General features: G+C 36.9%; 1 protein-coding gene across 1 annotated transcript in view; it reads left to right on the top strand.

The window, feature by feature from the left end:
* Positions 1-18,860: 18,860 nt before the first annotated feature.
* The window catches only part of Lrriq1 (leucine rich repeats and IQ motif containing 1), a 134,114-nt gene continuing 126,488 nt past the window's right edge, over positions 18,861-26,486 (top strand). The window contains exons 1-3 of the mRNA XM_026784625.1: positions 18,861-19,011; positions 21,804-21,948; positions 24,909-25,047. Of these exons, the coding sequence (XP_026640426.1) occupies positions 21,808-21,948; positions 24,909-25,047 (280 nt within the window). The 5' untranslated portion in view covers positions 18,861-19,011; positions 21,804-21,807. The remainder of the gene's footprint in view (positions 19,012-21,803; positions 21,949-24,908; positions 25,048-26,486) is intronic.

A 26,486-nucleotide genomic window follows, 5' to 3' on the forward strand; every position in this document is an offset into this window, starting at 1 on the left:
ATTAATTTATCTGATAGCGTGCCAAAATCCAGTCTATCTCAGTTCAAAGCTATTAATGGTGCCAGCAGTCTTTAGGTATTTTCCAATCTCCTTTGTGCCTATTGAAAATTATAGGCTCATGTAGAAGTAATAAAAAATGATTCTGAAAATTAGCTTTCGGCTTTTACAGATCCTTTAATCCCAGATCAAGGGATTTTTTTTTAAATAGCAAATGAAGAATAAAGTATAAGCGAGAGCCAGGCCCCTTAAGTCTGTCCTGTGATTGTGGTCATGAGGAAAACGAAGCTGGGAGCAGTGTTCATCGGTTGCAGTACTGAATGGAGAACACAGAGGCTGTGCTGTGCATCTTGTTACTCTCTCTCTCTCTTTCTCTCTCTACCGAAAGCAGGATACTAAGAGACACAGCAATTTACAGAAGCACACAGATGTAAATGATGAAAGAGAATATTAATAGGACTATGTTCAATGGATGAAACATTTTATGGCAACTTGATACAAATATAAAATCCCTTCTTATTTTCAGGTCATTTTCTATCTTCTTAAAAAACAAACTAAGATTTTTCTGTGTCAGGTTCCATTTTGGGACATCTGCAGGGGTCCAGCCTCAACGGCTTCATATGCTTCAGGGTAGGGATGTGTGGTATAGAAATTTTAGGCAAAAAAAAAGAGACACAAAAGGAAATGTACAGTCACAGGACAGAGTCGGGAGGGCAACTCAGTGAATATTGAATTTGTCTGTGGTTTATTTTCCATATGTTTTATATACCCCAATCCAAAAGGGGGAGAAGAAGACAAGACTTCATTACCATGATACAAACAAGAAACAAAGTAATTAGCTCTTCAGTATCCGAAGCATCAAGTAGCTATATCCTGAGTCAAGTATTCTGTTGTTTAGGCAGGACATGCAGGGACCACACCCTAGGTCAAGCATCCTTCTGTAGACAACCACATCTTGGGTCAAGCCTCCTGTCATAACCTTAAGGGAGGAAGAATGGACTTGAACTCTCTGACCTTTGGTCAAGGTAGAACAAATCCACTTTACAGAAAAGTGGAATCCAGCTTTTCTGTAAATTTTTGGTATGTACTGATATTTTGCTCGAGCCTACTTTGCAGATAGTCTTGTGATTTTTTTATAGGTAGCATCTTAATTTCACTAGAATTTTATGCATTGTTCATTTTTATCAATAAGAAAAATAGCATAGGGCTGGAAAGATGGCTTGGGGACTAAGCATTGGCTGCTAGAAGTCTGTTCCATTCCTTGAACTAACTATCTGCTCAAAACTCTATGTGATTCCAGTTCTGGGGATTCCAATATCCCTTTCTCTACAGGATTCTGCAAGCATGTGAGACACATAAGTTCATGCAATCTTGCATATATACACATAAAATAAAAGATAAATAAACATTTTAAAAATCAAAACTTAAAAAAAAATGTAAATTTTATATACAGAAAGCTGCCTTAACTACTGTATTGTGTATCAGTTCTCTATCTAGGGGTGAGACCATAGGAGATTTCCCCCATCCACATTAAATGTCAGCTGGTGTTTCCATGTCTTGTTTGTGCAGCCATGTATTAAAGATGTCATGGGTGTAATGTTCCTGACATATCTTTAAGAAACAATGATGTTTAGGTTTCCTGGTTCTCCAATTCCTCATTGTTTTCTGCATCTTAGATGTAGGGGTTTTACTGTGTATGTATCATACTGTCCCACTGTTGCTGGTATATGACCTTGAGTACAAAGTTTCCACAATATTAATTATGAGGATTAAACGTTCATAAAACACCACCACTCAACTTGTCTGCTTCTCCATGATACTTAAAAGGAGTCTGCCAATGGGAGATGTGAAAGGAGGTACTTAAGGCCATGGGAACAGAATGAGCAAACATATAGGCAGAAGCAGCAGATGTGTTTTGATAAACCCACTATGCTCAGATTGATTCTGAATGATTTGATAAAGGGATGCAATAGAAAAACGAAGCAATGATTATGTGTTAGTTGCTAAGGGCACATCAAGAAGCTAATATACAAAGCAAATTGTATACAAGGCAGGCAGAATGTATCCATGTGACTAGTCCCCAATAAAAATATTGATGTATGCAAGCCTAGAATAAGCTTCTGTGAAACAAAGCTAGACATGTGCCGTGGCAAATTATTGCTAGTAAATAATACATACCCTATGAGAATCCACTGGCAGAGGACTCTCAAAAAGGATAGTTGGTTTTATCTTGGCTTTATCCTATTCACTTGTTGGTTTTGATGGGTATTTGAATGTTTCCTTTCATTGTAATAAATCTTACTTATGCATAAAGCTGTGTCTTGTTTGGTGAGTCATTCCAGCAAGTCTCTGAACCTGGTCGACCTTAGAAATCCTTAGAATACTATCTGAAAGCTAGAGTTCCTTTTTTAAAAGAGTTGAATAAGTCACCTGAGATTCAGGACTAATGTCACATAGAAATTTATTGTCTCTGTATAAATAATATTTATCTATGTGCTTTGTTTTTATGATAGTGTATGTGAATATGTAGGTGTGTGTGTGTGTATGTGTGTGTGAGAGAGAGAAAGAGAGAGAGAGAGTTTGTTTGTGTATTTTTCTGGAATCCAGGGCCTCCCTCATACCTACCTGTTCGGTGTTCTACCACTGATGGGGGAGAGAGAACTTTGAGCCTATATAGTCAGAAAGAGATTTTAACAGATAACTATTTCTTTTAATAATTTAATTTATCTAATGTATGTTTGCAATGTGATAAGGATATCCTAGGACTTAAAACTCATGTAATCATTGGCTGTGGCTATGGTCTCACAGCGAGGAAAAAAGTGTTAAAGCCTTTCACAATGGAAAATTAAATAAAGAAAGTGTTTTGAGTCTTCCTGCAAGAGTGATCAAAATTTACTGGACAAATTAGTCTATTTCAAATCTTAACAATTCGTGGTAGGGTACAGTGAAAGCTGGATGAGAGCTGGATGCTGACAAAACTTACTCTATGATAACTGGAAAATGCATATGTGTTCCTTACAAACCTAGAGAAAAAGTCACTTTATACAACAATGGTTGTGGTTCTGGAGATAACTACTTTTATAAAAAAAAATTTAAGTCACATTTCTCAAGAATTTTCTGTTGACAAATCTAATGCATTTTCCATTTTCTTCAGCATTTATAGATAGACAAAAAATAAGAGATGTTACAGGAAATAGTGTTACATGGATTAGTTGGGTTCTTTCTCATTTCTCTTCTTTTCAATTAAAATATGTATTTTGATGTTTGACATTAAACAGACAGGCAGGAAAAAATTATGGTGTTTGTACTAGGGTGCTATATATGCAGCCCAGGCTTTAAAATATGCCAATGGAAAGATGAAACTGTTAAGCTTAAAAAGTGATTAATATTTTCAATGAAAATTGCTAAGTATAAGCTATGATTAGTAGATAAAACAGTATACAATAAAAATACATAATATAATGCTATGACAGGATTCGAGGAAATTTGCTAATATTGTGAGAAATGATTTATTGATCCAACATACAGGAGCATTTATTCAATAATAATCAGGAAAATTAAAATGATAAATGTACTCACAAAGTGTTTGCCCTAAAGCCATGAGGACCAGAGTTTGATCCTCAGCTCCTATGGAGAAAATCCTGAGACAGTAGCAGCGTGTAATCATAGCACAGAGAAGGATCCCTGGAGCTTGCTTGTCAGCCAATCAAGCAAAATCAGGATCATGGAACTATCCCATCTTAAGAAATACTAGATAGATAATAGATAGATAGATAGATAGATAGATAGATAGATAGATAGATAGATAGATAGATAGATAGATAGATAAAGATAAGTTGAATAATGCAAGGAGCCATTTAGGAAGATATGTGACATCCAACTCTGGACTCCACAGGTGTGTGTACCTATATGAAAACACAAACACATGTACATTTTATAAGCATAAAGCTTATTTTGTGAGTACTGAGCAACAATAATTAAAGTAAATACTGAAATTCATAATCTTCATATATTATGGAAATGGAATTTCTATAATATGGTTAGGGTTAAGATTAGAAAAATATCCTTACCACGTCAATGACTCTTTTTTTATTAATTTGTCTGAGAATATTACTCATGTTTGTCAAAATTTTTGCCAAATAAATTAATTTTTCAAATATTAAAAACTTTACAGTTTTTATTAGAGAAAATTGTCATGAATCTCAGTTCATTTAAATATTATAGTTCTTTACTTCCTAGTCATCTTTCACTCTCTAGCATTCAGAGATATCAGACAGTGACATCTAATCTGATCACAATTTTTCACATAATATTCTCTTATAGCTCAATGCATATAATTGAATCATTACATATACATTACACACAGTAAACACATATCCAACTATTTTTTTCAGTGTGTAAAGAGTCTGATGGATATCATTTATGGTCTAGTACTCTTTACCCTATTCTTCAAAACTAAAATATATAATAACAGTGACTATTATGAAAACCAGTACACTTGCATGTCCTATAACTTGAATACAATCAGTAACAGACTTGAATGAATTTCAAAAAATATACCATACTATGGTTTGGCATTGTTGATGGTCCCATGTGCACACATTTTCACCTTTGTTCCAAATTATCGGAAAACTACTGAAGGCTTAATCTAGAATTCAATTTATTCTAAAGACACTCTTGGTCTTCTCTGCTTTGCATTCTGTACTTGGTGAAATTTCACTGTTTTTCAATGATCAGTTACAGCTATCCTAGAAATATTTTGTTGATCTCACCAGTGAGTAAGTCCACAAATACAAAATGAAATGAACAAAAATGTATGAAAGAGGCTAAACAATGAACACATCACGGAAGTTTAAAGGTTTATTGTTTTTTTTTTTTGACATGTTTTAGGTGGAAAAGGAATTTGAAGATGTTTTACATTTCTAGAAAGCATATCTCTGAGAATAGAACCTATTTCATTTGACATCTCTGTATCTAAATTATGTCTTAGAGGAAATTATTATTCTGTTTTCTTTCTTTTCTCTCTACACACTAATATTTGGAATCTTCGAGGCATTAAAAAGATGGGTGAAAAGACTAATCAGTGAATTAGCAAATTCGAATGAGCCTTATAAGCTAAATAACCCTCCCTTTCTACAGGGTTACCTAAACTCTGAGCAGATGGGTTTCATGAAGACAACCCATCATCCCTTTAAGGCTGATTGTTCCTCCCCCTTCCTCTCTCTCTCTCTCTCTCTCTCTCTCTCTCTCTCTCTCGCTCTCTCGCTCTCTCGCTCTCTCGCTCTCTCGCTCTCTCGCTCTCGCTCTGTATTGTTCCCAACTACTACAAGAGGAAACTTCTTTGATGATGGCTGAGCAAGGCACTGATCTCTGAGTATAGCAGAATGACATCAGGTGTCATTTATCACTGTTTATGTTGTTGTTGTTTAAGGCCAATATTATTCACATCTATATTTGACCCCTGAGCTATCTCTGGCACTTAGTCTCTCAAGTAGTGCCTGCTATGGGTTCCATTTAATGGAACGAGCCTCAGTTTAAACCAGTTATTAGTTGTTTCCTTTATGCCACCCTTACACTAGCATACCTTGCAGGCAGGATACCATTGTAGGCCAAAAGATTTTTTGCTGACTTGGTGTTCATGTTTTTCTTTTGATAGCATGTAGAATACCTTTCCTTACAAAAGACCCTAAGACTTAAGAGTAAAGGTTCAAGGTGTCAACAGCAAGACTTCTCTGTACTCAATGAGTTGTGAGGGTGTTGTCTTCCGAAGTGGTGACTTATATCACTTTAAAGAAGAACAACCTATTATCTTAGCAATAGCCTAGGTCATTTGGTTTCCTTTGTCCAACAACTCTATTAGATGTAATCCAGTCTTGGCACTGAAAGCTTTGTTTGTGACAAGAGTTTGTAGTCAGGACTCTGTCTCCCCATTATTTGGGTTTTCATATAGATCACCTTCATATACACACACACACTTACACACACTTACACACACACACACACACACACATTTTCCCATTTTAAGAAGTTTCTGATGTTTTAGGTTTCCATACTGCTATTCAAATGGCCCTTAATTTTATATATCTTTGTCTGTATTCCCTCCTGCAAACCCCTCTCTCCACTCCATTCTAGTCCTCCACCCCTGCCATCCACTTATAATTATATAATTATACAACCTCTCTTCTAGTGTGATATATCTATTTCCCCTCATCCTTTATCCTATAACTACCCTCTGTGGTTCTATGGATTATAACTGGTTATTATATACTTAACAGCTAAAACCACATGTAAGTGAACACACATCTTATTTGTCTTCCTCAGTCTGTAATAAATCACTCGGGATGATTTTTTTAGTTCCATACATTTGTCTGCAAATTTCATGCCATCTTTTTTTTTTTAAACAGCTGAGTAATACACCACAATGTAAACGTACCATATTTTCTTTGTCCATTCTTCTGTTGAGAGACATCTAGGATGTTTCTTCTTTCTAGTTACTTTGGATCGAATAGCAAATGAACATGGCTGAGCAAGTTTCTCTGTGGCAAGATGAAGCATCCTTCAGGTATAGGCCAGAGAGTGGTATAGCTGGATCTTGAGGTAGATAAATTCTCATCTTCCTGAGGAACAGCCACACTGGTTTCCATAGTGACTGCTCAATTTTGCACTCTTGCAAGTAATGGATAGATGCTTCCCTAAATCCACATCCTCATCAGCATGAGGTGCTTGGCTAATAATTTTTACCCCTCGGTAAGTCACATTCAGTAGCTCTTCACAAAACCATATCCTTATTGTATTATTTGTGCCATTACAAAGCACCTGTTCTGAATTGACTTGGTTCTTGTTCTAGAGCCAATCAGTATAATAATGTTGGTCATGATACTGTAGCTAGGAACAAAATGTTCTATTAATTTTCATCTTAAAATATTCAACATGCTGCTGTTTTATGTGATCCCTGTGCATATTAAAGTGCTTTGTGACGAAGGAAATTGAATTTATTACTTCCCTGGAGTTTAATGAAATAGACAAGCATATTTTTGTTTAATTTGTTACTTTGTTGCTGCAACTGCTGCTGTCTATTAGAGCTGAGGTTCTAGAGCCAGGTTGTGATTAGATGAAATTATTATATTTGCATATTGTCTTATTTCAGTACAGGGTAGAAAAAAGAGCTTGGTTTGAATAGATTTCAAGTATGTTTCTGACCAGAATATTATACAGGGAATCACCTGAGCCATATTTGCTCCTAATGATAGAAGTTCGTTCTATATTTAACTAAAGCTTCTGTCACCCTTGCTGCAGTAGCTAAAAAGAGATTTAGTATATTCCTACTTCTTAGGAATAATGCAAGATTTATTCTCAGTTTTGTGTTGTATAAAAAACTGCTACCAAGAACCAAAAAATAAAAATAAAATAAACTAACAAAAGCAATCACAGGAAAGTCTAAGAAATGCCCGCCTCATTTCCACTGATGATCTTAGAATCCTGTCAAGATGCGTTAAGAATGTGCCAAAGATATCTTGGTGTGTCAGTGTGTCGTGATAACCAAGTGGTTGAAGGCAACATCCTCAAAAGCAGCTTAAAGTCTTTCATCTGAGAGGGATGGGTGAAGTAGGCATTTCACTGCTCTTTAAAGTTCTTAGTGGAAGTTTCAGCATCTGTACTGTGCTAGCTACAATTTGGACCGATAGTTTAGGAGAATGGAATGAGTATTATACTGCAGTATGCACTAAGGTAAGTTTAGGAAGAGTTGAATGACCAAAATAGCACTTCTGAGACAGAGCTCTGATTTAGTAGATTATTCCAGCAAACCTACACATCATGCTCTCTGTATTAGGGAATGTACACTGGCGTCTCTTTCATAATGGTTATGCCTCACATAGAATTACATTTCTGTTTATTGTTAACTCAATATAGTTCCGTCCTCTTCCCATACTGCAATGTAATCTGAAAAAAGCAATAAATATAATATCACACCCATCAAGTGAAAGTGAGCAGAGAAAAATTGCAATTACATTTAATTCTCTGAAAATACATTTGCTATTTAGTTTGGTAAACAAAAAATAATAATTTATATATTGCAGAGTATGAAAGATTCCATAGATTCGAATCTAGACTTTGTCATATGTGATATTATCTTTACCCATCCCTCCTGCAACTTGCCTGTTGTTTCTGTCCTCTTCCTAGGGTTACCCTTTCTTCTTGTGTGGCGCTGGATATCAAACCCAGCACCTTGTGCACATAGGTCAATGTTTTGTCCCTGAGATTAATACCCCAGCTCTCTATGGCCATCATGATAATTCATCTTACTGTTTTGTGTAAGATGTTCAGTCTCCCACTTGGGTTTATCTTTGGGCTTATCCTTAGACCCATACTCAGAAATGACTAAAGCCAGTTTGATTATGTCACAATCAGGGATGCTGTTAATACTGCATTGAAAGTAAAAACTCTATGGAAATTTTCCCAATGCCTCATCAGAAAAGAGGGCTCAATGTAAGAGACTTATTTTTAAATGTTTTTTTTTAATTCCCTGAACCTCTTCTCGGCAGTCAATGGATGAGTCAAGGTTTTGGTCTTCACTTCTCCATATACACAAATCTGTGAAGTTCACTGTCAGGGAGAATCCAATGAAATGAATATTCTGAATCACTGGATTTCACAATTGTTTTTAGTCATTTCTTTCAGGGAAAATTGTAAAAGACTTACAAATAGAACAAAACTGTTGACTGAGAAATTCTTTTCATAGGCTCCAGGTGTGTTCAAACAAACTTTAGGGTTCCTTGATGGATCAACTGGGTGCCTCTCTCCTCTTGTTTTATCAATTAACTTGCTAAACATTGCAAGTTGTAGAAAGCTATTATCATCCAAGTTATTCTTGTTTAAAGAAAAAACATATTTCATAGGTGTGTGTGTGTGTGTGTGTGTGTGTGTGTATGAGTGTGTAAGAGAGACATGGAGACAGAGAATGAGAGAATGTGAAATTAGCTCTTCCCTTCCTGGGTCTGTTCTGTCAAGTGATGGCGTGTGTAAGCATCTTTTTTTTTGGATTCTCTGGAGTCAGTATTTTGGTTTTGCCAGTTCCCTCCTTAATCAAAATATGAAATTAAAACTTTGACATTGTGCTAGCTAGTTTTATGTTAATTTGTCACAAGCTGAAGTCTTCTGAGAGTAGGGAACTACAATTAAGAAAATAGGTTCCTCTATAAGATTGGTTTGTGGGGCATTTTCTTAGTTAGTGATTGATGGGAGAGCCCTGTCCAACCTCTTGTGGGTGAGACCACTTCTGGGCTGATGATCCTGTTCTCTGTAAAACCAGGCTGAGAAAGCTAATAAAAATTGGCATTCTTCCTTGGCCTCTGCCTCAGCTCCTGTTTCCAGGTTCCTGCACTTGTTTGAGTTGCTGTCCTAATACCCCTTGATGATAAACAGTGAATAGACATCCAAGCCAGATAAACCCTTTCTTCTCCAGCTTGCTTTTGGTCATGGCGTTTCACCACAGCAAAGGAAATACTAACTAAGAAGAACACATATATCAAATAAAATTATTTGTATGATTTATCAAATATTCTCTTGTGGTATTCAGAATCCGATGTTTGAGAATATAACACTCTCACATGCTCAGTGTATTACATTATGGAAAATTGAGAATAATACCACTGAAAGCAGAAGAGTGACTCCTAATGCCTCTTGCTTCTTCTTAAGCAGATCAGAAAAGACCTAGCTCTTGAGAGAGGTCACCAAACTTATTTCAGAGAGAGACTAGACTACACCTGTAATGATTCACGGGCGGAAAGTACTTTGGTGAGTTGGTGTCAAGGGGCACCAATGTCATATCATGCAATAGGACTTACATGAAAGGTTTATTGGGTGTTTGGAGTGGGCCGCAGAAGTAGCCACTGAGTGAGGGCGGGAGGAAGAGAGAGTGGGAAGAGGAAGCCCTTGCTTTTTTATAAAGAGCTGCAGTTCATATGCATAGGGAGAGTTCAGGACTCCTGGCAGTGTAAACAGTGTCACATCTTGGCTGCTGCTGCTGACTTGCCCTGCTGTCATTGCTATGTTCCTGAAGGCAGACAGGTGTAAATGCGTGAATGTTAACAAAGCTAGAATCAAAGAAGATTACAAATAACAGCCTTAAAAATACCCAAACTCTTGTCATTAGATCAGACACCTTTGTCCTCCAACTACACTTCTGAATACTGTCCTCAAAATTAGTTTTCCCTGGAATCTGACCACATTAATTGGACAGCCACCTTTAATATATGGTCAGTAAACTTTGGGTAGGTAAATTGGCTAGACTTTCCTCTTGCCAGGTTTTTACTTTAGGGATCACAGCTAGAAGCTTTTCAATGGATGAAGAAAAGATACTGCTTTTGAATATTGCAGTCTTAAGGAAACACATCAAATCTAAATTGCAGAGGAGACGGATGACTGCTGCTTCAAAACTTGATGATCGGAACTTAGATAAGCATCTAAAAGTCACATGGTTTTCATAATTAACTTCTAATTTGATCCTATATAGAATCGCATATAAGAAAAAAGGAACAGACATAGCTCCTATTCTATGAGTGAGATGACAAATTTAGAGAATTTAACTATTTGCTTTAATTTACAGAAAAGTTAGCGTTCTAAAGGTGGATACATCTACCAGTGGTCTAATGATTTCTCATTGTTTTAAGATATCTTTGAATATTGAAAACTAAAATAGGTAGTGAGACTAGTGCTATAATTATCAAATGTATACAAATTAAACTTAGTAACATATTTTTGTTAATATACTAAAGATCATAATAATGGAAAGGGGATTTTTATCTATTTTGTGCTCAACATTATTTCTTATTTAAAATAAATTTTTTCCCTTGGTATATTGCTATAGTGAGGAAAGTGGATTTACAGTTCAGTTTAGCTTTTAATTCATTTTGGGGAAATCAAAGTGCCTATAAGTAACAAACTGTTCATTAAAATCTTCTTTTATAGACAGGGACCAGAGACGCAGGTAGGCATCTGCAGATGGTCATCTTTCCTGCAGCTCTCCAAATGCAACCCCGAAGCTCATTCCCTGCTCTGCGGCAGAATAACTGTTGCAGCCTCTCCCCCACCGTGCCCCATCTCCAGTGCACAACATAGATCTTCCCCTCCAATTTCCCTTCTCCCTGCTCATCAGTAGCAAATGCTAATTATAGGTAGCAACCGATCCCTCCATTGTGTAAACCTTTGTGTGTTGTGTCACTGATAATTCTGAATTTAATGGTATGAACATTTCAGGGAAGGAGTTGAGGTCATGGCCATTTGCTAATCCATCACAGAAGCAGTACTGTGCTGGCTATACAGCCACACGCTGGATAAATAGTCATCCTGTTTTTGCCACTGTAGACCACAAAAGCAGCACAATAAATAGACTTGGAGGGACAGGTAGTATAGCTGTTTTCACAGAGACCCATGTAAGTGACAGTCAGGCTAGAGAATGGCCACCCAGACTTTCCGTGCCACACAAAAGGATGTCAGTATCCTCTTATCATGAAAGGACAAAACGACCACAATAAAGTTCCTAATCTGGCTGATGGAATGCTGACTGTAACTTAAAATAAATTTTACTAAAAAAAAAATAAAGATATATTTTGCCTGAGTATATGAAAATGACCTAAGTCCCACATGGTTTGAAATACTGTTCATATTTAGCTTAGCACTAATGATTGTCTTCAATTATTTATAATAGAAGACGATAGAGTGAACAGATGATGAAATTTATCCCTATTGGCACTTCTCTTCTGAATTACTAATGGTGACTTCAGTTTGAGTGAGATTTCCACAGGGTGGTGTGACAGAGTAAAGGAGTATTGTGTAAGGACTTGTTTCCCTTTTTTTTTTTTTTTTTGAGCTAAGCTTCATTGATCACTGACTTTTATATGCTCTCCAGATACAGTTACCCTTGGAAATGGGTAACTGTTGACTATAAGCTGACAACTAACGGAGGGGCTGAAGTGATGGCTCAGCCTTTAAGAGCACTGGCTGTTCTTCCAGAGGACACAGGCTCTGTCTCCTGATGGAGGAAGGTCATTGGTTAATTAAATAAAGAAGCTGCTTGCCCTGATAGGTTAAAACATAGGTGGGAGGAGTAAACAGACAGAATGCTGGGAGGAAGAGGAAGTGAGGTCAGACTCGACAGCTCTACTCTCGGAAACACGATGCTCCACTCTTGCGGGCAGAGGTGAGAGCTCTGCTCTCTGAGGCACACGCGATGAAGCTCCGACCCAGGATGGACGTAGGCTAGAATCTCCCTGGTAAGCCACCTTGTGGGCTACAGCAGATTATTAGAGATGGGCTAGTCCAGGTGCGAGAGTTAGCCTAGAAGAGGCTAGATAAAAATGGCCAAGCAGTGCTTAAAAGAATACAGTGTCCGTGTAATTATTTCGGGTAAAGCTAGCTGGGTGGCGGGACACAGACCACCGTTCATATTACTACAGTCTCCAGCATCCAGAAGGTCCAGAAGGTGGCTACAGTTCTCTGTATCTCCAGTTCCAAACACACATTCAGGACAAATGATACACACTCAAGGTTATGGGGGATTTATCAAAGTAGCAGAAGATAGACAGGGCCCTACCAACAAGGTGCTATTATGTCTGAAAAAGGTAAGAGAAAACTAATTTAAAATGAGGTAAATTAGTTGAAAACTGTTGGTAAAGAAAGGGAAAGGAATTACTGTAATCAGGATTTTACAAAGTGACTTGAACATGGGGTTAGTGTGTTTTGTTCGTATTTTACGGAACATAATGGATTCCTTTTCAGGGGATTTTTATAATGAGTTACAGTAGGATTCATAAAAATTGGCTGCCAACTCCATAATAATGCGGCATGGAGAAGAAAAGATGAAAATGATTCTTGTTCCACTTGAAGAGCTGCACTATTAAATTAAATCTTGTGTGGGAAGCATTGAGTCCAGCATTTGGCTCACCTTCAATTTCCAGCTAGTGCAAAATATTATTGTCATCATGGAAAGGAGAATCACAAGTCTGTAGTCAGATGTCTCAAGTGCTTTACTGTATGCAAAGTATACAAGCAGAAAGAGCAAAGATGACACATTTGATAAGCCTGCAGCTTACCGGTACTCAACATTTTCAATGACTCATTTCATAGTGAGATTTCCATTTGATTTTTCCTTTCCTATAGTTTGTCTTGTTTGATATTAAGTAAGGAAAATGTTATACTTTATAGTATTGCCACCCATATATGTTGTTAGTAGAGTGATTCAGTGTGATTTACTGGGCAAGTAGGTAGGTTCTGTATCTTTGCTACTGAATAGGGTCGCCAGTCACAAATATCTACAAGTCAGGCACTCTGCACTTGAAACAAGCACTGCTTCTCTTTTGACAATTATATGTGTATGGAGAAAAATCACAGTCTATTTGCTCCTAAATTCTTGACACGGGGAACAACACACACATTACAAAGATGGCTTAAATTATTGTAAATATTTTATAAATGAAAGGTATTCAGTAATTAATGTTTTTGAAGTTGTGGTTTGCTACAGTTTGTTTTAACAATGTCATGGGAACAAATTGTTAAATATATAGATACACACACACACACACTCACATATATCATGATCATTGTGATTATATTGAGCTCTATTATCTTTGATGTCTTCAGATTTCTAAATAACCCACAGTTAGCACAGCAGTTCAGTTTTCTTCTTTTTTTCCTCATTTCCTTTGTTGGGCGATATTTCCTGAGACTACCTACTTACATTCTTTCTACACTGTGGTCTCACACTTCAATCTTATTCCTTAGTAAGATGGTGTACCATACTTCATGAACCTTAGAGAAATACTGCCACCTGCTGAAAAAAAATCGCGTATGAAATTGTTTCGTTGGTGTCAAGAAAGAAAAACATACGTATTCAAAGTAGTGTAAAAAGTTATTTCACTCCAATAACTGCCAGAAATAAAATCAAATCCCATGAATGCATCAAATCTCAGGGATAAAAGTTCAAATCCATACAAAGACTCAATTCTACTTTGTAATAATTGTCTATAAAATAAATTACATTTTCCATGCCAACTACTTATGAAGATTCTTATATATAAAAACATCATTAATGAGGTGAAGATATTTTAAAATTACCATTTTGTTGTTCTTCAACGTCCTTTCTTCTCTGTGTATTGATAGCTTTGAAAAGATGGCCACAGTTTTTACTAGAAGTTCAACCAGATGTCAACCTTCTTTTCTTCTTTTATTTTCAGTTTTTCCTTTCTTTGAAAATAGATTCTTTTTTTACACAGTATATTTTGATGGTAGTTTCCACTCTCCCTCCTCCTCCTGGCTCCACCCAACCTCTCTATCTCTCTGGGTCCAGTCCCTTTCTGTCTCTCATTAGAAAAGAACAGCCTTCTAAAAGATAGCAACCAAACGTGTCAAAATAAAAGAAAATAAACTTTCATAATGAAGTTGGAAAAGACAACCCAACAAGTGAAAAAAGCAGAGGACCTGGTATAGACCTATATAGTCTGTGTTCTTTCTGCTTTGGTCTCTATCAGTTCATATGCTTTTCGCTTAGCTGATTTAGAGGCCCTTTTCTCCACCTGACCTACGTCCCTTCTGGCTCTTATTCTCTTTCTATCTCCTCTTCCATGGGGTCCAATGAACTCTTGGACGAGAAATTTGATGGAGACATTCCATTTGGACTCTCTCTTGTTGTAGAATGTCTGGATGTGGGTCTCAGATGTCAACTTTCTAACTCTGCTGACTCTTGTCTGTTTTGCTTGTTGTTTCTCTGTACTAATTGTTGGTATATTTCTTTGTCTCTAACTATCAGGAAGCTATCTTGAATGACCTGTTTTTTTTGTGTTTGTTTGTTTGTTTTTTTGTTGCGGTTACTTTGCTTTTGAAGAATGGAAGGTTTAATGTTGAACTTTCACTTGTTTTTTGAAAGTAAGAATTTTTGTTGTTTTGTTTCAGTATTAACATACTTCTAGTCCCTTGCTGGAACTTTCCTTAATGTTTCTCTAATCTTTCACCTCTGCCTGGTTTTTCTTTTAGTCCCGCTCACTCAAATCACAGTTTTGATGTCTTTCTTCCACTTCTGTTTGACTTGTGTCTCTATTTTCCCTATTCATCTGTCTCTTTTCACATGAAGTTCCCAGGTATTTAGCCTAGATAGAAACCTTCTGTACAATAGCATCCAAGTCTAGCGTACCGTAAGTACTCAACAGACATCTAATACTAAATCAGTGAGTGGATGAACTGAACTTTTTACCTAGCCTATAAATTACTTTATTATAAAACATAAGGAAATAAACAAGTTTACAGACATTTCAATTAAATATTTTTTTAACCAGTAATATATGAGTTTTCCACATCCTGGCCATCATGAGATGCCATTTGTGTTGTTGATCTTAGACACTCTGACAGGTAAAATACAGACTCTCAAAGTAGTTTTGACTAGTATTTCCCTGGTGGCTAAGGATGTTGGACATTTTTTAAGTGTTTCTGTTTCTTGGCCATTTTATTTCCCTCTATTTAGAATTCTGTTTGGATTTGTATGTCATTTTTAATTCAGTTATTTATGTCTTGACAGTTTCTTGGATTCTTTACATGTTTTTGGATATTAACTCTGTATCAGGTGTGTAGTTGGTAAAAAGTCTTTTGCCATCCTATAGACTGCTAGGATTATATGACATTGAACATATGTTCAAATGTCAGGGTCCTTTGCCATGAGTCCCCATTTATTGTCAAACTTCAGGGTCTGTTCTAACAGTATTCTGTTCAGAAAGTCTTTTCCTGTGCCTAGGAGTTCAAGGTTCTTCTCCACTTTTTCTTCTATCAGGTTTAGTATGTCTGATTTTAGTGTATCCTTGATTCGCTTGGAGTAAACTTTTATACAGGGTAATAAGTATGGGTTTACTTGAATTCTTTTAAATACATCATTCATCATTTTAAAGAAATATTATTCCTATTGGATAACAAGCTGATTTCTTTCATCTTTTCATTATTTTAATAAATAAGTGACTATTCATGTTCTCATAAGGGAATATATTGTAGTGGGCTCGTAGGCTTCCATAAATCACACTGGGAATGATTTTCAATGAAGTAGTGTTAGCTATTCATTTTTTTTTAAAAAAATTAGCCATTCAAGGTAAAAAGGTTATGGATAAGCTAAACCAGTAGATCTTAACTAACATCCCTATTGCTCTGACTCTTTAGTATAGCTACTCAAGTTTTGGTGACCCAAACTAGAAAATTATCTTTACTGCTACATTATAACTGCAATTTTGTTACTGTTATGAATCATAATCTAAATATTTTTGTAGCAGAGGTTTGCAAACGTGGTTGCAACCCACAGGTTGCTGAGTTAAACTAGCATACTCAAAATGACGCTATTCTTTCTAGGAAGATTTTTAATATAATGGTGTTTCTACTAAACAAAACATAGTTTAGAAGCAACAGAATATACTGTTTCTAACCTACAGTTGTTTTATGTATTTGTTGTAGTGTGTATCTGTTTGTAGATAATGTTCTATTTTAATTAACACGAATTCTTAGAGCAATGATTTTCTTCTAAATTAATCATAAGAAAACATCTGATTGCAAGATCTCTATTTTGGGGCTGGAGAGGTGGTTGAGTGAATAAGAGATCTCATCTTGCAAAGAACCCAGGTTCACTTGCCCTAGGTTGAACCTGGGTTCTTTGCAAGATGAGAGAGACTTGAACCTAGAGTGGCTCCCAGGTGCCCAAGCTAAAGTCCCCAGTTAGTTCCTTGGGCAGCTGAGGATAGGGAACCTGAAATGACCCTATCCTATAGCAATACTGACGAATATCTTGCATATCATCATAGAACCTTCATCTGGTGATGGATGGAGATAGAGACAGAGACCCACACTGGAGCACTGGACTGAGCTCCCAAGGTCCCAATGAGGAACAGAAGGAGGGAGAACATGAGCAAAGAAGTCGGGACCACGAGGGGTGCACCCACCCACTGAGACAGTAGAGCTGATCTACTGGGAGCTCACCAAGGCCAGCTGGACTGTGACTGAAAAAGCATGGGATAAAACTGGACTCTCTGAACATGGCGAACAATGAGGGCTGATGAGAAGCCAAGGACAATGGCACGGGGTTTTGATCCTACTTAATGTGCTGGCTTTGTGGGAGCCTAGCCAGTTTGGATGTTCACTTTCCTAGATATGGATGGAGGGGGGAGGACCTAAGACTTACCACAGGGCAGGGAACCCTGACTGCTCTTTGGACTGGAGAGGGAGGGGAGAGGAGTGGGGGGAGGGGGAGAAAGGTGGGAGGAGGGGGAGAAGGGTGGGAGGAGGGGGAGGGAAATGGGAGGCTGGGAGGAGGTGGAAACTTGTTTTTTTTTTCTCCTTTTCTCAATAAAAAAAAAAAAAGAACCCAGGTTCAGTTCCCAGCACCCACATGGAGGATCACAACTGTCACTTCAGTTCCAGGGAACTGGACGCCCTCTTCTACCCTCTTCAGACATCGAGCATGTGCATAGTTCAAAGATATATGTGCAGGCCAAGCATCCATAAACATAAAATGATAATAAACCCTTAACATTCCAAGTATCATCATCTTCAGAAAGGCTTTGTATATACTTTATATGAATTTTTTTGACAAATTAGTATGGGAGTTTTCAAAATCAGTACTTTCCTAAAATTATCTACTTAAAAGTAAGCTGAAATGTATTATTAAAGGAAGAAATGTTTTTTATAGAAATGTCAAGGGTTTGATAATTACAAACAAAATTAATATTAAAATGTTTTTAACACATGAAACTCAATATGCTAACCCAAGTGTTTTCAATAAATGTTGTAATAGTATAAATTAGTAATTAGACAAGAATAAATGAATGCTGAGCACGAATTTTGATTAAAAAATACCTTAAATTTATTAATTCTTAAACCACGAATTGCTATTATTTTTCTGCTAAAGTACTAATGCGGTTTTTCAGTACAAAATAGCTGCTATTCTCTCACTATCTTCTTAGTTATGTTGGTGTAATTAAACTTCACAGTTACCAGGACTTACTGTCTGCTTTCTTTCAGAGACACAGGAAATGTTTGCATTTGGATATTGCCTTGCAAATAACTTTGGCTGATGTATTTATACACTTCTTCTTAGAATATAATGACTTGTTTGCAAACTTTAAAAAATTAAACCATTAATTATTAAAATAATAAATTTTATAAAAGCTCATGGTTGCTCTGCAAAAGGCACTTGGTCGTCTTTTTTTTAAAAGAATCCATTGTATTGAATAAATGCTGAATATTTTACAGTAAATTTTCTATGATACAGAATAATTTTTCAAATTTGCTACACCACAATACTTGCGATTAAAGATTAGTGATAATTCATTAATTGATAACTGATAATTCTTTCATTCTTGAAAAAAACCTATTGTCACGGCAGCAAACTCTTTATTGGTTCCTTCTCCACACTTCAGCCTCACAAATCACTTTTTAAATAGTTTTGTAGAAGAAACAGTGTCTACACAGCTATCCCAGGAGATGATTCCTGACATCTCTACTTGAATAATTATAACAAATGCCATATCGTCGTTAGTAAAGTTCCCAACTTATAAAAATAACTACCTACAAGGAAAAAAATGAATCCCTCCTCCCGGTCCCAAAATGCAGTGACCTTGCTGAATTAGAATCAAAGTTGTTTGTCCTGTTTGGGCACCTGTAAAGAAATGCTGCTCAGCCTGCTCTGGATAGGCTGTTGCTATGGTTGCGGTTTGTTGAGAGGCGGAGGCGCTGGCTCCCAGGAAGCCCAGTTAGCGCTGGTGAGTGAGAAGGGTGCGTGGGAAAGGTCCGCTGTGGTCGCCGGGGTGCGCTCCGTCTGGTGGACAGAGCACCTACCGGCCCTATCTGCAGGCTCGAGGACAGGGTGCTCGGGGGCTGCTCAGGACTTCAGACCCTTTCCTTTCAAGGGTTTCCTAGCTCTCTCCAAAGTTGAAATTCTTTTTGAGACGTTAGAGAGGCTGTCACACTCCTCTCGACCACACTCCACCTCAACTGGTAATTCTTTTCTTCCCATCTACCTTCCCCTTTCCTTATTACCCATATGTAATGATTTCGCTGTTGTTACTTTCCCCAGAACGTTTTCCTGTTCCAGACCGTGAAGGGCGGAGAGAGTCCCTTAATCTTTTTTTTTTTTCATTTTAGGCAGGAAGAGAGCCCATGTGGTTCATTATCAACTCGAGGTCGTCTTGGGTCATTTACTGATACTAGGATCTTAACTGAGGAATTCTTTTCTGACTAGGTGTAAATTTAAGTTCTCATTTCTCGGGCAACACAGCGAAAAGTTTTGAAACCATTTATGGGGAAGAAAGATATGTGATGTCCATAGCTGAAGGAGAGGCAAGAACATGCTTTTATGTTTCCCTCTCTTAGCATTTTAGATACCAGTCCATGATTATGTGGAGAGCAGTGCATAGTTGTAACGTGTACGGTGGGGCAATATGTACAAGGAATACAGCGTGGGCCACAATTCAGTAGGTGCCCAAGCCTGATTTAGGGCATTGGAAGAATGTTTATATTTTGAAGATCAGCTTCCTTGTGAGACACTATTCCTGGGGAGAGTTGAACAAATGCCCACTTGCCCCACATGGGAAACCTATGACAAACCAAAGGTGAGGTACCACCAAAATCCAACTCGAGGAACGTTTTAGCTTTATTGGGGTTACTGACAGGAATATGTTTAAGGGGGTATTTCAAAAATGACCTGAACGGCAGCTGGGTCACCAAAAACCCACTCCAGCATGACATAGCTCACGAACGCTGGAAGCATGAAGCACACTGTAGAGTCTGGAGGAAGCTCAACCAAGTTGGACTCATGCTGCTGAGCTGGTTCTCTCTGCTTCTTCCAGGTAACTGATCTGAGCCTCTGCTAGGCAGCTTTACTTGTCCAGAGTGACTCCTCTCGGTAAGATGCCTGAGGAGGGAGGAGCCTAGTGACTATATTCTGGTACTGGACTCTCTGGAAGCCTTCCAGTAGTTTACTTACTGAGTTTAGCGACCCTCCCTGCAGGGTGGAATATCTCCCCCTTAGAACATTCTGTCTTAGAACGTTTCCTTTCAGGATGGAATGTTTTACCTTCCTTTATATTCTGTGTCGGAAGGAACTTCCACGCATGATAGGCAGTTTTATGTTGGAGGAAACTGCCTTGCTGCAGGTCTTCTTCCAACAGTATGTAGTAAAAAGAATGTCCTGCCGGGCGGTGGTGGTGCACGCCTTTAATCCCAGCCCTCGGGAGGCAGAGGCAGGCCGATCTCTGAGTTCGAGACCAGCCTGGTCTACAAGAGCTAGTTCCAGGACAGGCTCCAAAACCACAGAGAAACCCTGTCTCAAAAAAAAAATGTCCTACAAAGACCTATGCAAATGTTTCATTTCATTTTCTTTAGTATATGGACTTTAAAGACGAAGATCCCGAGATCTGTTCAGTCAGTCGTAAATGAAGCACACAATGAGGCTTTGATTGTGTGCATGCAATAGATTAACATTTAAGTTAATCCAAGTTTAGTGAGAAAAAGAAGGAAAAAAAGGAAAGGAGAAGAAAAGAAAGAACAAGAACGTCTAAGACCTTAAGGAACAGGAAATATTTGTAAGAATGTTGTAGGGAAGAAAATGAGAGCCAACCAGTTCATTTTCAAACCTTCAGCCCCTCCCGGGACTTCCAATAAAATGAAAAGCCCAAATAGCATGCAAACGTGTAATTCATTCCAACCTAATCACATGTTCATGGACATGTGTATACTTAGAGCAAAACTAAAAATTGTTTCAGATTTTATCTTTAGTATATATGGTGTACTCATATTTTGATTTCTATGTTACTCTATTTTATTATTAAAACATGTTTATCAAAAGCAAAAGATTAACTTTTTGATAGGTTATTTATGGCATAGAGTTTTCAATATTATTGGAAAAGGCGTTATACAGAGAGACTACTGGGGAAATGATTTTTGCTTGGAAGGCTCTTTAATAGTGAGAAGATCACTGACTTTGTGCTCAGCATCTCTGAGTCATGGCCCTGTCCCCATTATTCATTAGCATAATGGTTTTCGATGGTTAAGTAGCGTTTTAGGACATTAGTGTTCTCATGTAAACAATGACTTCATAATCATTAGCCTGTAAATTTCTCCCAAAGATCTTGGCCTACCACAGCCCTGAGCATCGGGGACATCATTACGGTGATGGTGATGGAGGTGGTGGGTGATGATGAAGATATAAAGACATATTACTATCTAATCAATATCCATTTCAAGTATTAAGGATTTAAACAGTAAATTTTAGATTTTACGCTGCACATTATCTGTTACTGGGTGCCACCTTAGCAAGAGCATGTGCCTGTGTGTAGGGCAGAAACACTAGAATTTGGCCTCAATGAATTCAAGGTAGCCATAGATTGCTCTCAGAAATAGATTTGAGACTTTCTCTTTCGTGTTTTATAATCTGTAGATAGCCAAACAGTTCAACATTTTTTTAAATGAACTGTATTCTCAAAGACAAGATTACCTGGAAATTTCTTAATTGTAGATGATAAGCCTGTTAATCCCATGTGATTTTTCTTGAAGAAGTGAAAGAATAGTAATAGTTTTGGCTATAGTGTGCTCAAATATTTTAAAAATTGAGCGAATCAACAGGCAAGGCCACATTCCTTATGATGTAGAGCTAGCCTGATATGGTACCATACAAGTGGTTTTAAGTTAAATGTCTACATGCATTTTGAATTGTGTGACAAGTTACAAAACCCATATTTTTTAGAGGCATATTAGACTCTTTTCTTAAGTTCTATGTTTTCGTTGTTAAGAGTTATGGAGGACAATGATGACAGTGAGGCAAAGCTCAGAGAAGAAATAGAAGCTGAATTGGATAAAATCAGCATTTCTTCCTTGGAAAATGATGAGGTGGAAAATGATTCAGAATCCGAAACTGAGAGTGACAATAGTGATACTGTAAGTGTTTCACATTTTTTCATTTTTATTAGTTCATTGAGAATTTCATATTTTGATTTCATACAATGTGTTCATCCTTTTCTATAACTTTTCCTCCAAGACCCATCCCCCTCCCCTTCAGACTCACCTATATGTCCTTTTATTTTAATCCCAAAACGGAAAATTGGCGCTGTCCCTATACTCTTGGATGTGTACCCTTCCACTGGATACAGGGTGGTCCACCAAACAAGGGCCATGCTCTTAGAGAAAATTACCTCTCCTTTCCTAGTAGCTGTCAGTTCCCAGTAACTCCTTAGTTAAAGGTGAGACTTCAAATCACTTCTCTCCAGGCTGGCATTTTGATTGGGTTGTGCTTGCACAGACCTTGTGCATACTGTCACAACAACTGGGAGCTCATGTGCAACTTCACTGATGTGTCTGTAAAACACCACTTCATTGCAGTCATCCTCTGCCCCTGACTCTTGCATTCTGTCTGCTCTCGTTTCGGCAAAGACCCCGGAACCTTTACTGGAGTATTATACAAGCCTTTTTTTTTCTGTTCATTTTTCATTATTTATAATTCATTTTTTGATACAATGCATTCTGATTATGATTTCCTTTCCCCCAATTCCTCCAAAACCCTCCCCACTTTAACTCCTAGAAAATTCACTCCCTGTCTGTTTCTTCTTAGGAAACAAAGAGACATCTAAATAATAATTATAAAATTAAATAAGATAAAACCAAAAAAAAAAACAAACAGAAAAAAAGTGTCCAAAAAGTACATGTATGTACACACGCACACATCTTCATACACAGGCATTCCATGAAATCATAAACCACAGTAAAAGCAAAACGACCCATAAGACTATAAAAAATATGTGGATAAAATAATTTTGAGGCAAATAACCTCCAAAGATGCCATTGAGTATTCTTTGTACTAGCCCTGTACTGATGGGCATGGGCCTGCCCTTAAGAGTGATGTGTTTCCCCCACTGGGACAACATCAGAGAGAACTCATTTTTCATTTGAGAGTGGTTATTCATTGGAGATAAGTTTTGGATTAGGAAACGGGTTTTTTGTCCCTGTCTCAATGTTGGGAGCACATTTGGGTCAGGCCATGTGCATGTGCATGCTGCCAGTCTCTGTGTGCATTGGCCTTGTTTAATTGGTGTTATCCATGACCTCTGGTTTTTACAGTCTTTCTGACTTCTCTTCTGCAGTGTTCCCTGTTCTCTTGGTGGAGGGCTTTAATTGAGACATCCCGTTTATGACTGCGTGTTCCAAGCTATCTCACTGTCCACATATATTTTGGATGTTCCTCTCTCTATTTCTTCTCATTGACTGCAGGAGGAAGTCTCTCTGATGGAGGCCCTGAAAGGCACTGACCTATGTATATATCTAGCATATCTTGCAAGCAGGTCATCATCATATATCAAATAGTTTGTATCTAGGCTCACATTTGCTTTTCTCCTTTATCTGCAGAGAACATTATAGTAATACAGACATTATTAGTTCATAGAAGTTGAGGTTGTAGACAGGCATCATTTTGAATTCTCCATATCCAGTGAGTTATATAGGTTTTTTTCTTTAGTCTTGCCATCCATGGCTTTGCTTATAATAGGCCAATGTTCTTTCTACCATTGTTCTATACTTTTAGATCTTCTTTTCTCATTATTTAAGATTCTTCTTCTCTTAGATATTAGTTTTAAAATAAATTTAACAATATCCTCTCTTTTATAGCTAACTTAAGTGAGAAAAATGCTAGAATATTATATACCTAAAACAATTTAAAAAAATTTTTTTTGCTTCATATACAAAGGCAGAATAAACATTTCAGGTGACATTCTGGCTTCAGATACAATAAATTATTTGTAGAATTCAAATAATATTACAAGGAAATAAATTGTAATATTAACTCAAGATGAAAGAATCAAGGATTTAAAATTATCTTTTACAGCATGTACAATGATAAATACTGGTGTTATTTGTGCTCAAAACACTTCGTCACCAGGCAGAAGCAATCACAAAGGATTGAATAAAGGACAGAGAACATAGGAGGAGAGTGGATACTTTTTTTCAAAACTAATTTAGTATTATGTCATACATTTTGGTGTGTGTTTCTGTAGCTGAAAGAGGAAAGTTAAGTGCATGAACTTGTTCTTAATTGTTAAAACTAACAATGCATTCCATTGGTTATAACAAAGGCAAAATGCTTTTTGTTTAACTCATGAAAACCCAATATGAGAGAAAGCTTTGTTTGGTCCCATAATATTAAGCATGTGATTTTCTGTATCCAGATATCTATATAGATCCAATCACTCAGTCACACTGTGGTTTATCTTCCTTAAGGAAGGTTTTCTACTAATGTAGAGATTTATTGATAGTTTTGGGATTGTTATTAAAATATATTTAAATGTATGGAATATTTTTATGAATATTTTGTATTATACTTTCTAACTGGTATTTACATAGGAATGAACTTAACTTGTAGGATAATATTATCAATCTATTTGAGTATTTAGAAAATTTGAAAATTTATTTACATAAGTATTTTGATAGATGTTCTATAATGTTACATAAATTCAACTGTATTTGATAATTGCATATTAAGCAATTACATAATGCACTAGGTAATATTATATTTTTTAAATATTTTAAAGTTTTATTTATATTTCATAATAAATATTTGTGATATATCAATGAAATATCAAGAACTGATATTGGAAACATAATACCTCTAATTAAAAAAATGACTTGATAACCTTCTTCACTTGTCTTAGAATTTTCTAGGAACACATAACTGCCTGGAAATTGAAAGGAAAATTAAAGCAAATATGTTTGTCTGAAATAGACCCATTATATAGAGGCACTTTTACCTATTTGCATAGTTGGCTAAAGTTTTTGGTGTGAAATGAATGATGTGATATTTGACATATATTTTTTTGGTAATCTTTCTTATTCTTTTGTTACTCAAATTTCAGGATTTAGTTGAATTGCCAGAGTCAGTTCTTCACTGTATCAATGTCATAAAGAACAAGAGTAAAACTGCAGAGACTCTCCTTCTTCAGGACTTAGAAGACACTGATGTCTTCAGTGAGTACACAGAACATATACATCAAGGCAAGTTGTTCTTTTGAAGAACCATCTTTGAGAACCAGCTATTACAATCAGTAGCATCATTCTTGCTAAGACCGAAAGGATAGGCTGTAGGATGAAAACCCAAGGTTAACTCTGCTGAAGGCGTAAGTCACAAACAATGCCACACCAGTTTGGAATTATGATTAATAGGGTGGTATTTATTTAAAGGGGAAAAAACTTACAGATCACCGTCAGCCCTCTGCGCAACCAGGAAGGGAGTCTAGTCGCTGCCTGAGCAGGAAGTAAAGAGAGAGAGGAGAGGGAAGTGGCTGCTTTTTTAAAGGGAGAGAGACCACGCCCCAATGGGCTGGTATCTCAGCGGCTATAGGCTGAAGGAGCAGAAGGACCTCCCGCAACACTCTGCCCATTACAGAACTGCACTGCTGCAGAAATTGTTGCTCGCTAGGATTAGGAAGTGCAGACATAGTCAATGCTAGTACACCAGTTTTTTCTTGTAGAGTCTTATCCTGAAGCTCTTATCACAATCTTGGTCAATAAATGGAAACTGAGCCTGCTTGTCTTTATACATGGCAGTTTTATGAAGACAAAAACATAATTTGAATCATGCACAGAAAGTTAATGATAAAATAATATGGTTGATGGTATTATTTTCCTTCCAATTATTACATTTTAATGCATACCAGAAAGATTGTGAGTAAATATCAAGGAAGAAAAATATATTTGGTAAAGTAAATGGGAATAGTTCTCTGTAAGGGTGGTTTGCTATTAGAAAACACTGACAAAAATTGATACATTAATTGAATAAAGAAAACAGGTGTAATTACATTTGAAGCTACAATTAGAAAAAATAAAATTCAATTAAATCTCATAAAATAAAATTAATATCATTCATCATGGTCATTTTAAATTTTTAAATTAGCATGTGTAGTAAAATGTTTTCTATTGCTAATTTCCAGCAAATAGCATTGAGCCTTGATATATTCCTGATCAATGTGTCATTGTATATAATGTATGTATGCAATTTCCTTTGAAATAAAACACTCCATTTTGGAGAAAGCTTCTCAGTACTCAAGGATGTGAAATATTCCATCCTGTGGGAAGTTCAAAAAGACTCAAAATATCTAAAAAGGGGCTTCCTAGGACTCAGAAACTTACCATCTGCAAAGCTTTGAAAATTTCTGAAACACACTATGTCCTTTATTCCTTAAACTTACATAAACTCAAAACTGCTTAGAGACATCCTAAGGTGAACCTTCCTGCCTAGTAAAGTCTCTGTCTAGTGTAACTGCCCAGAAAAGGCTCCAGGTCATCATAGTTGCCTGGGAGATGGAGAGAGCAATAAGCTTCTTCAGAGAGGGTAGACCAACTGAGTTGCTTCCAAGAGATACTCTCCCAGCATTAGAGCCCATCGTAAATCAGATAGTGGGATCCAGGGTTCCAGTTTTCTTAAGCTATCAGTG

The sequence above is a fragment of the Microtus ochrogaster genome, chromosome 24 (genome assembly GCF_000317375.1).
Source record: "Microtus ochrogaster isolate Prairie Vole_2 chromosome 24, MicOch1.0, whole genome shotgun sequence".
Classification (NCBI taxonomy): Eukaryota; Metazoa; Chordata; class Mammalia; order Rodentia; family Cricetidae; genus Microtus; species Microtus ochrogaster.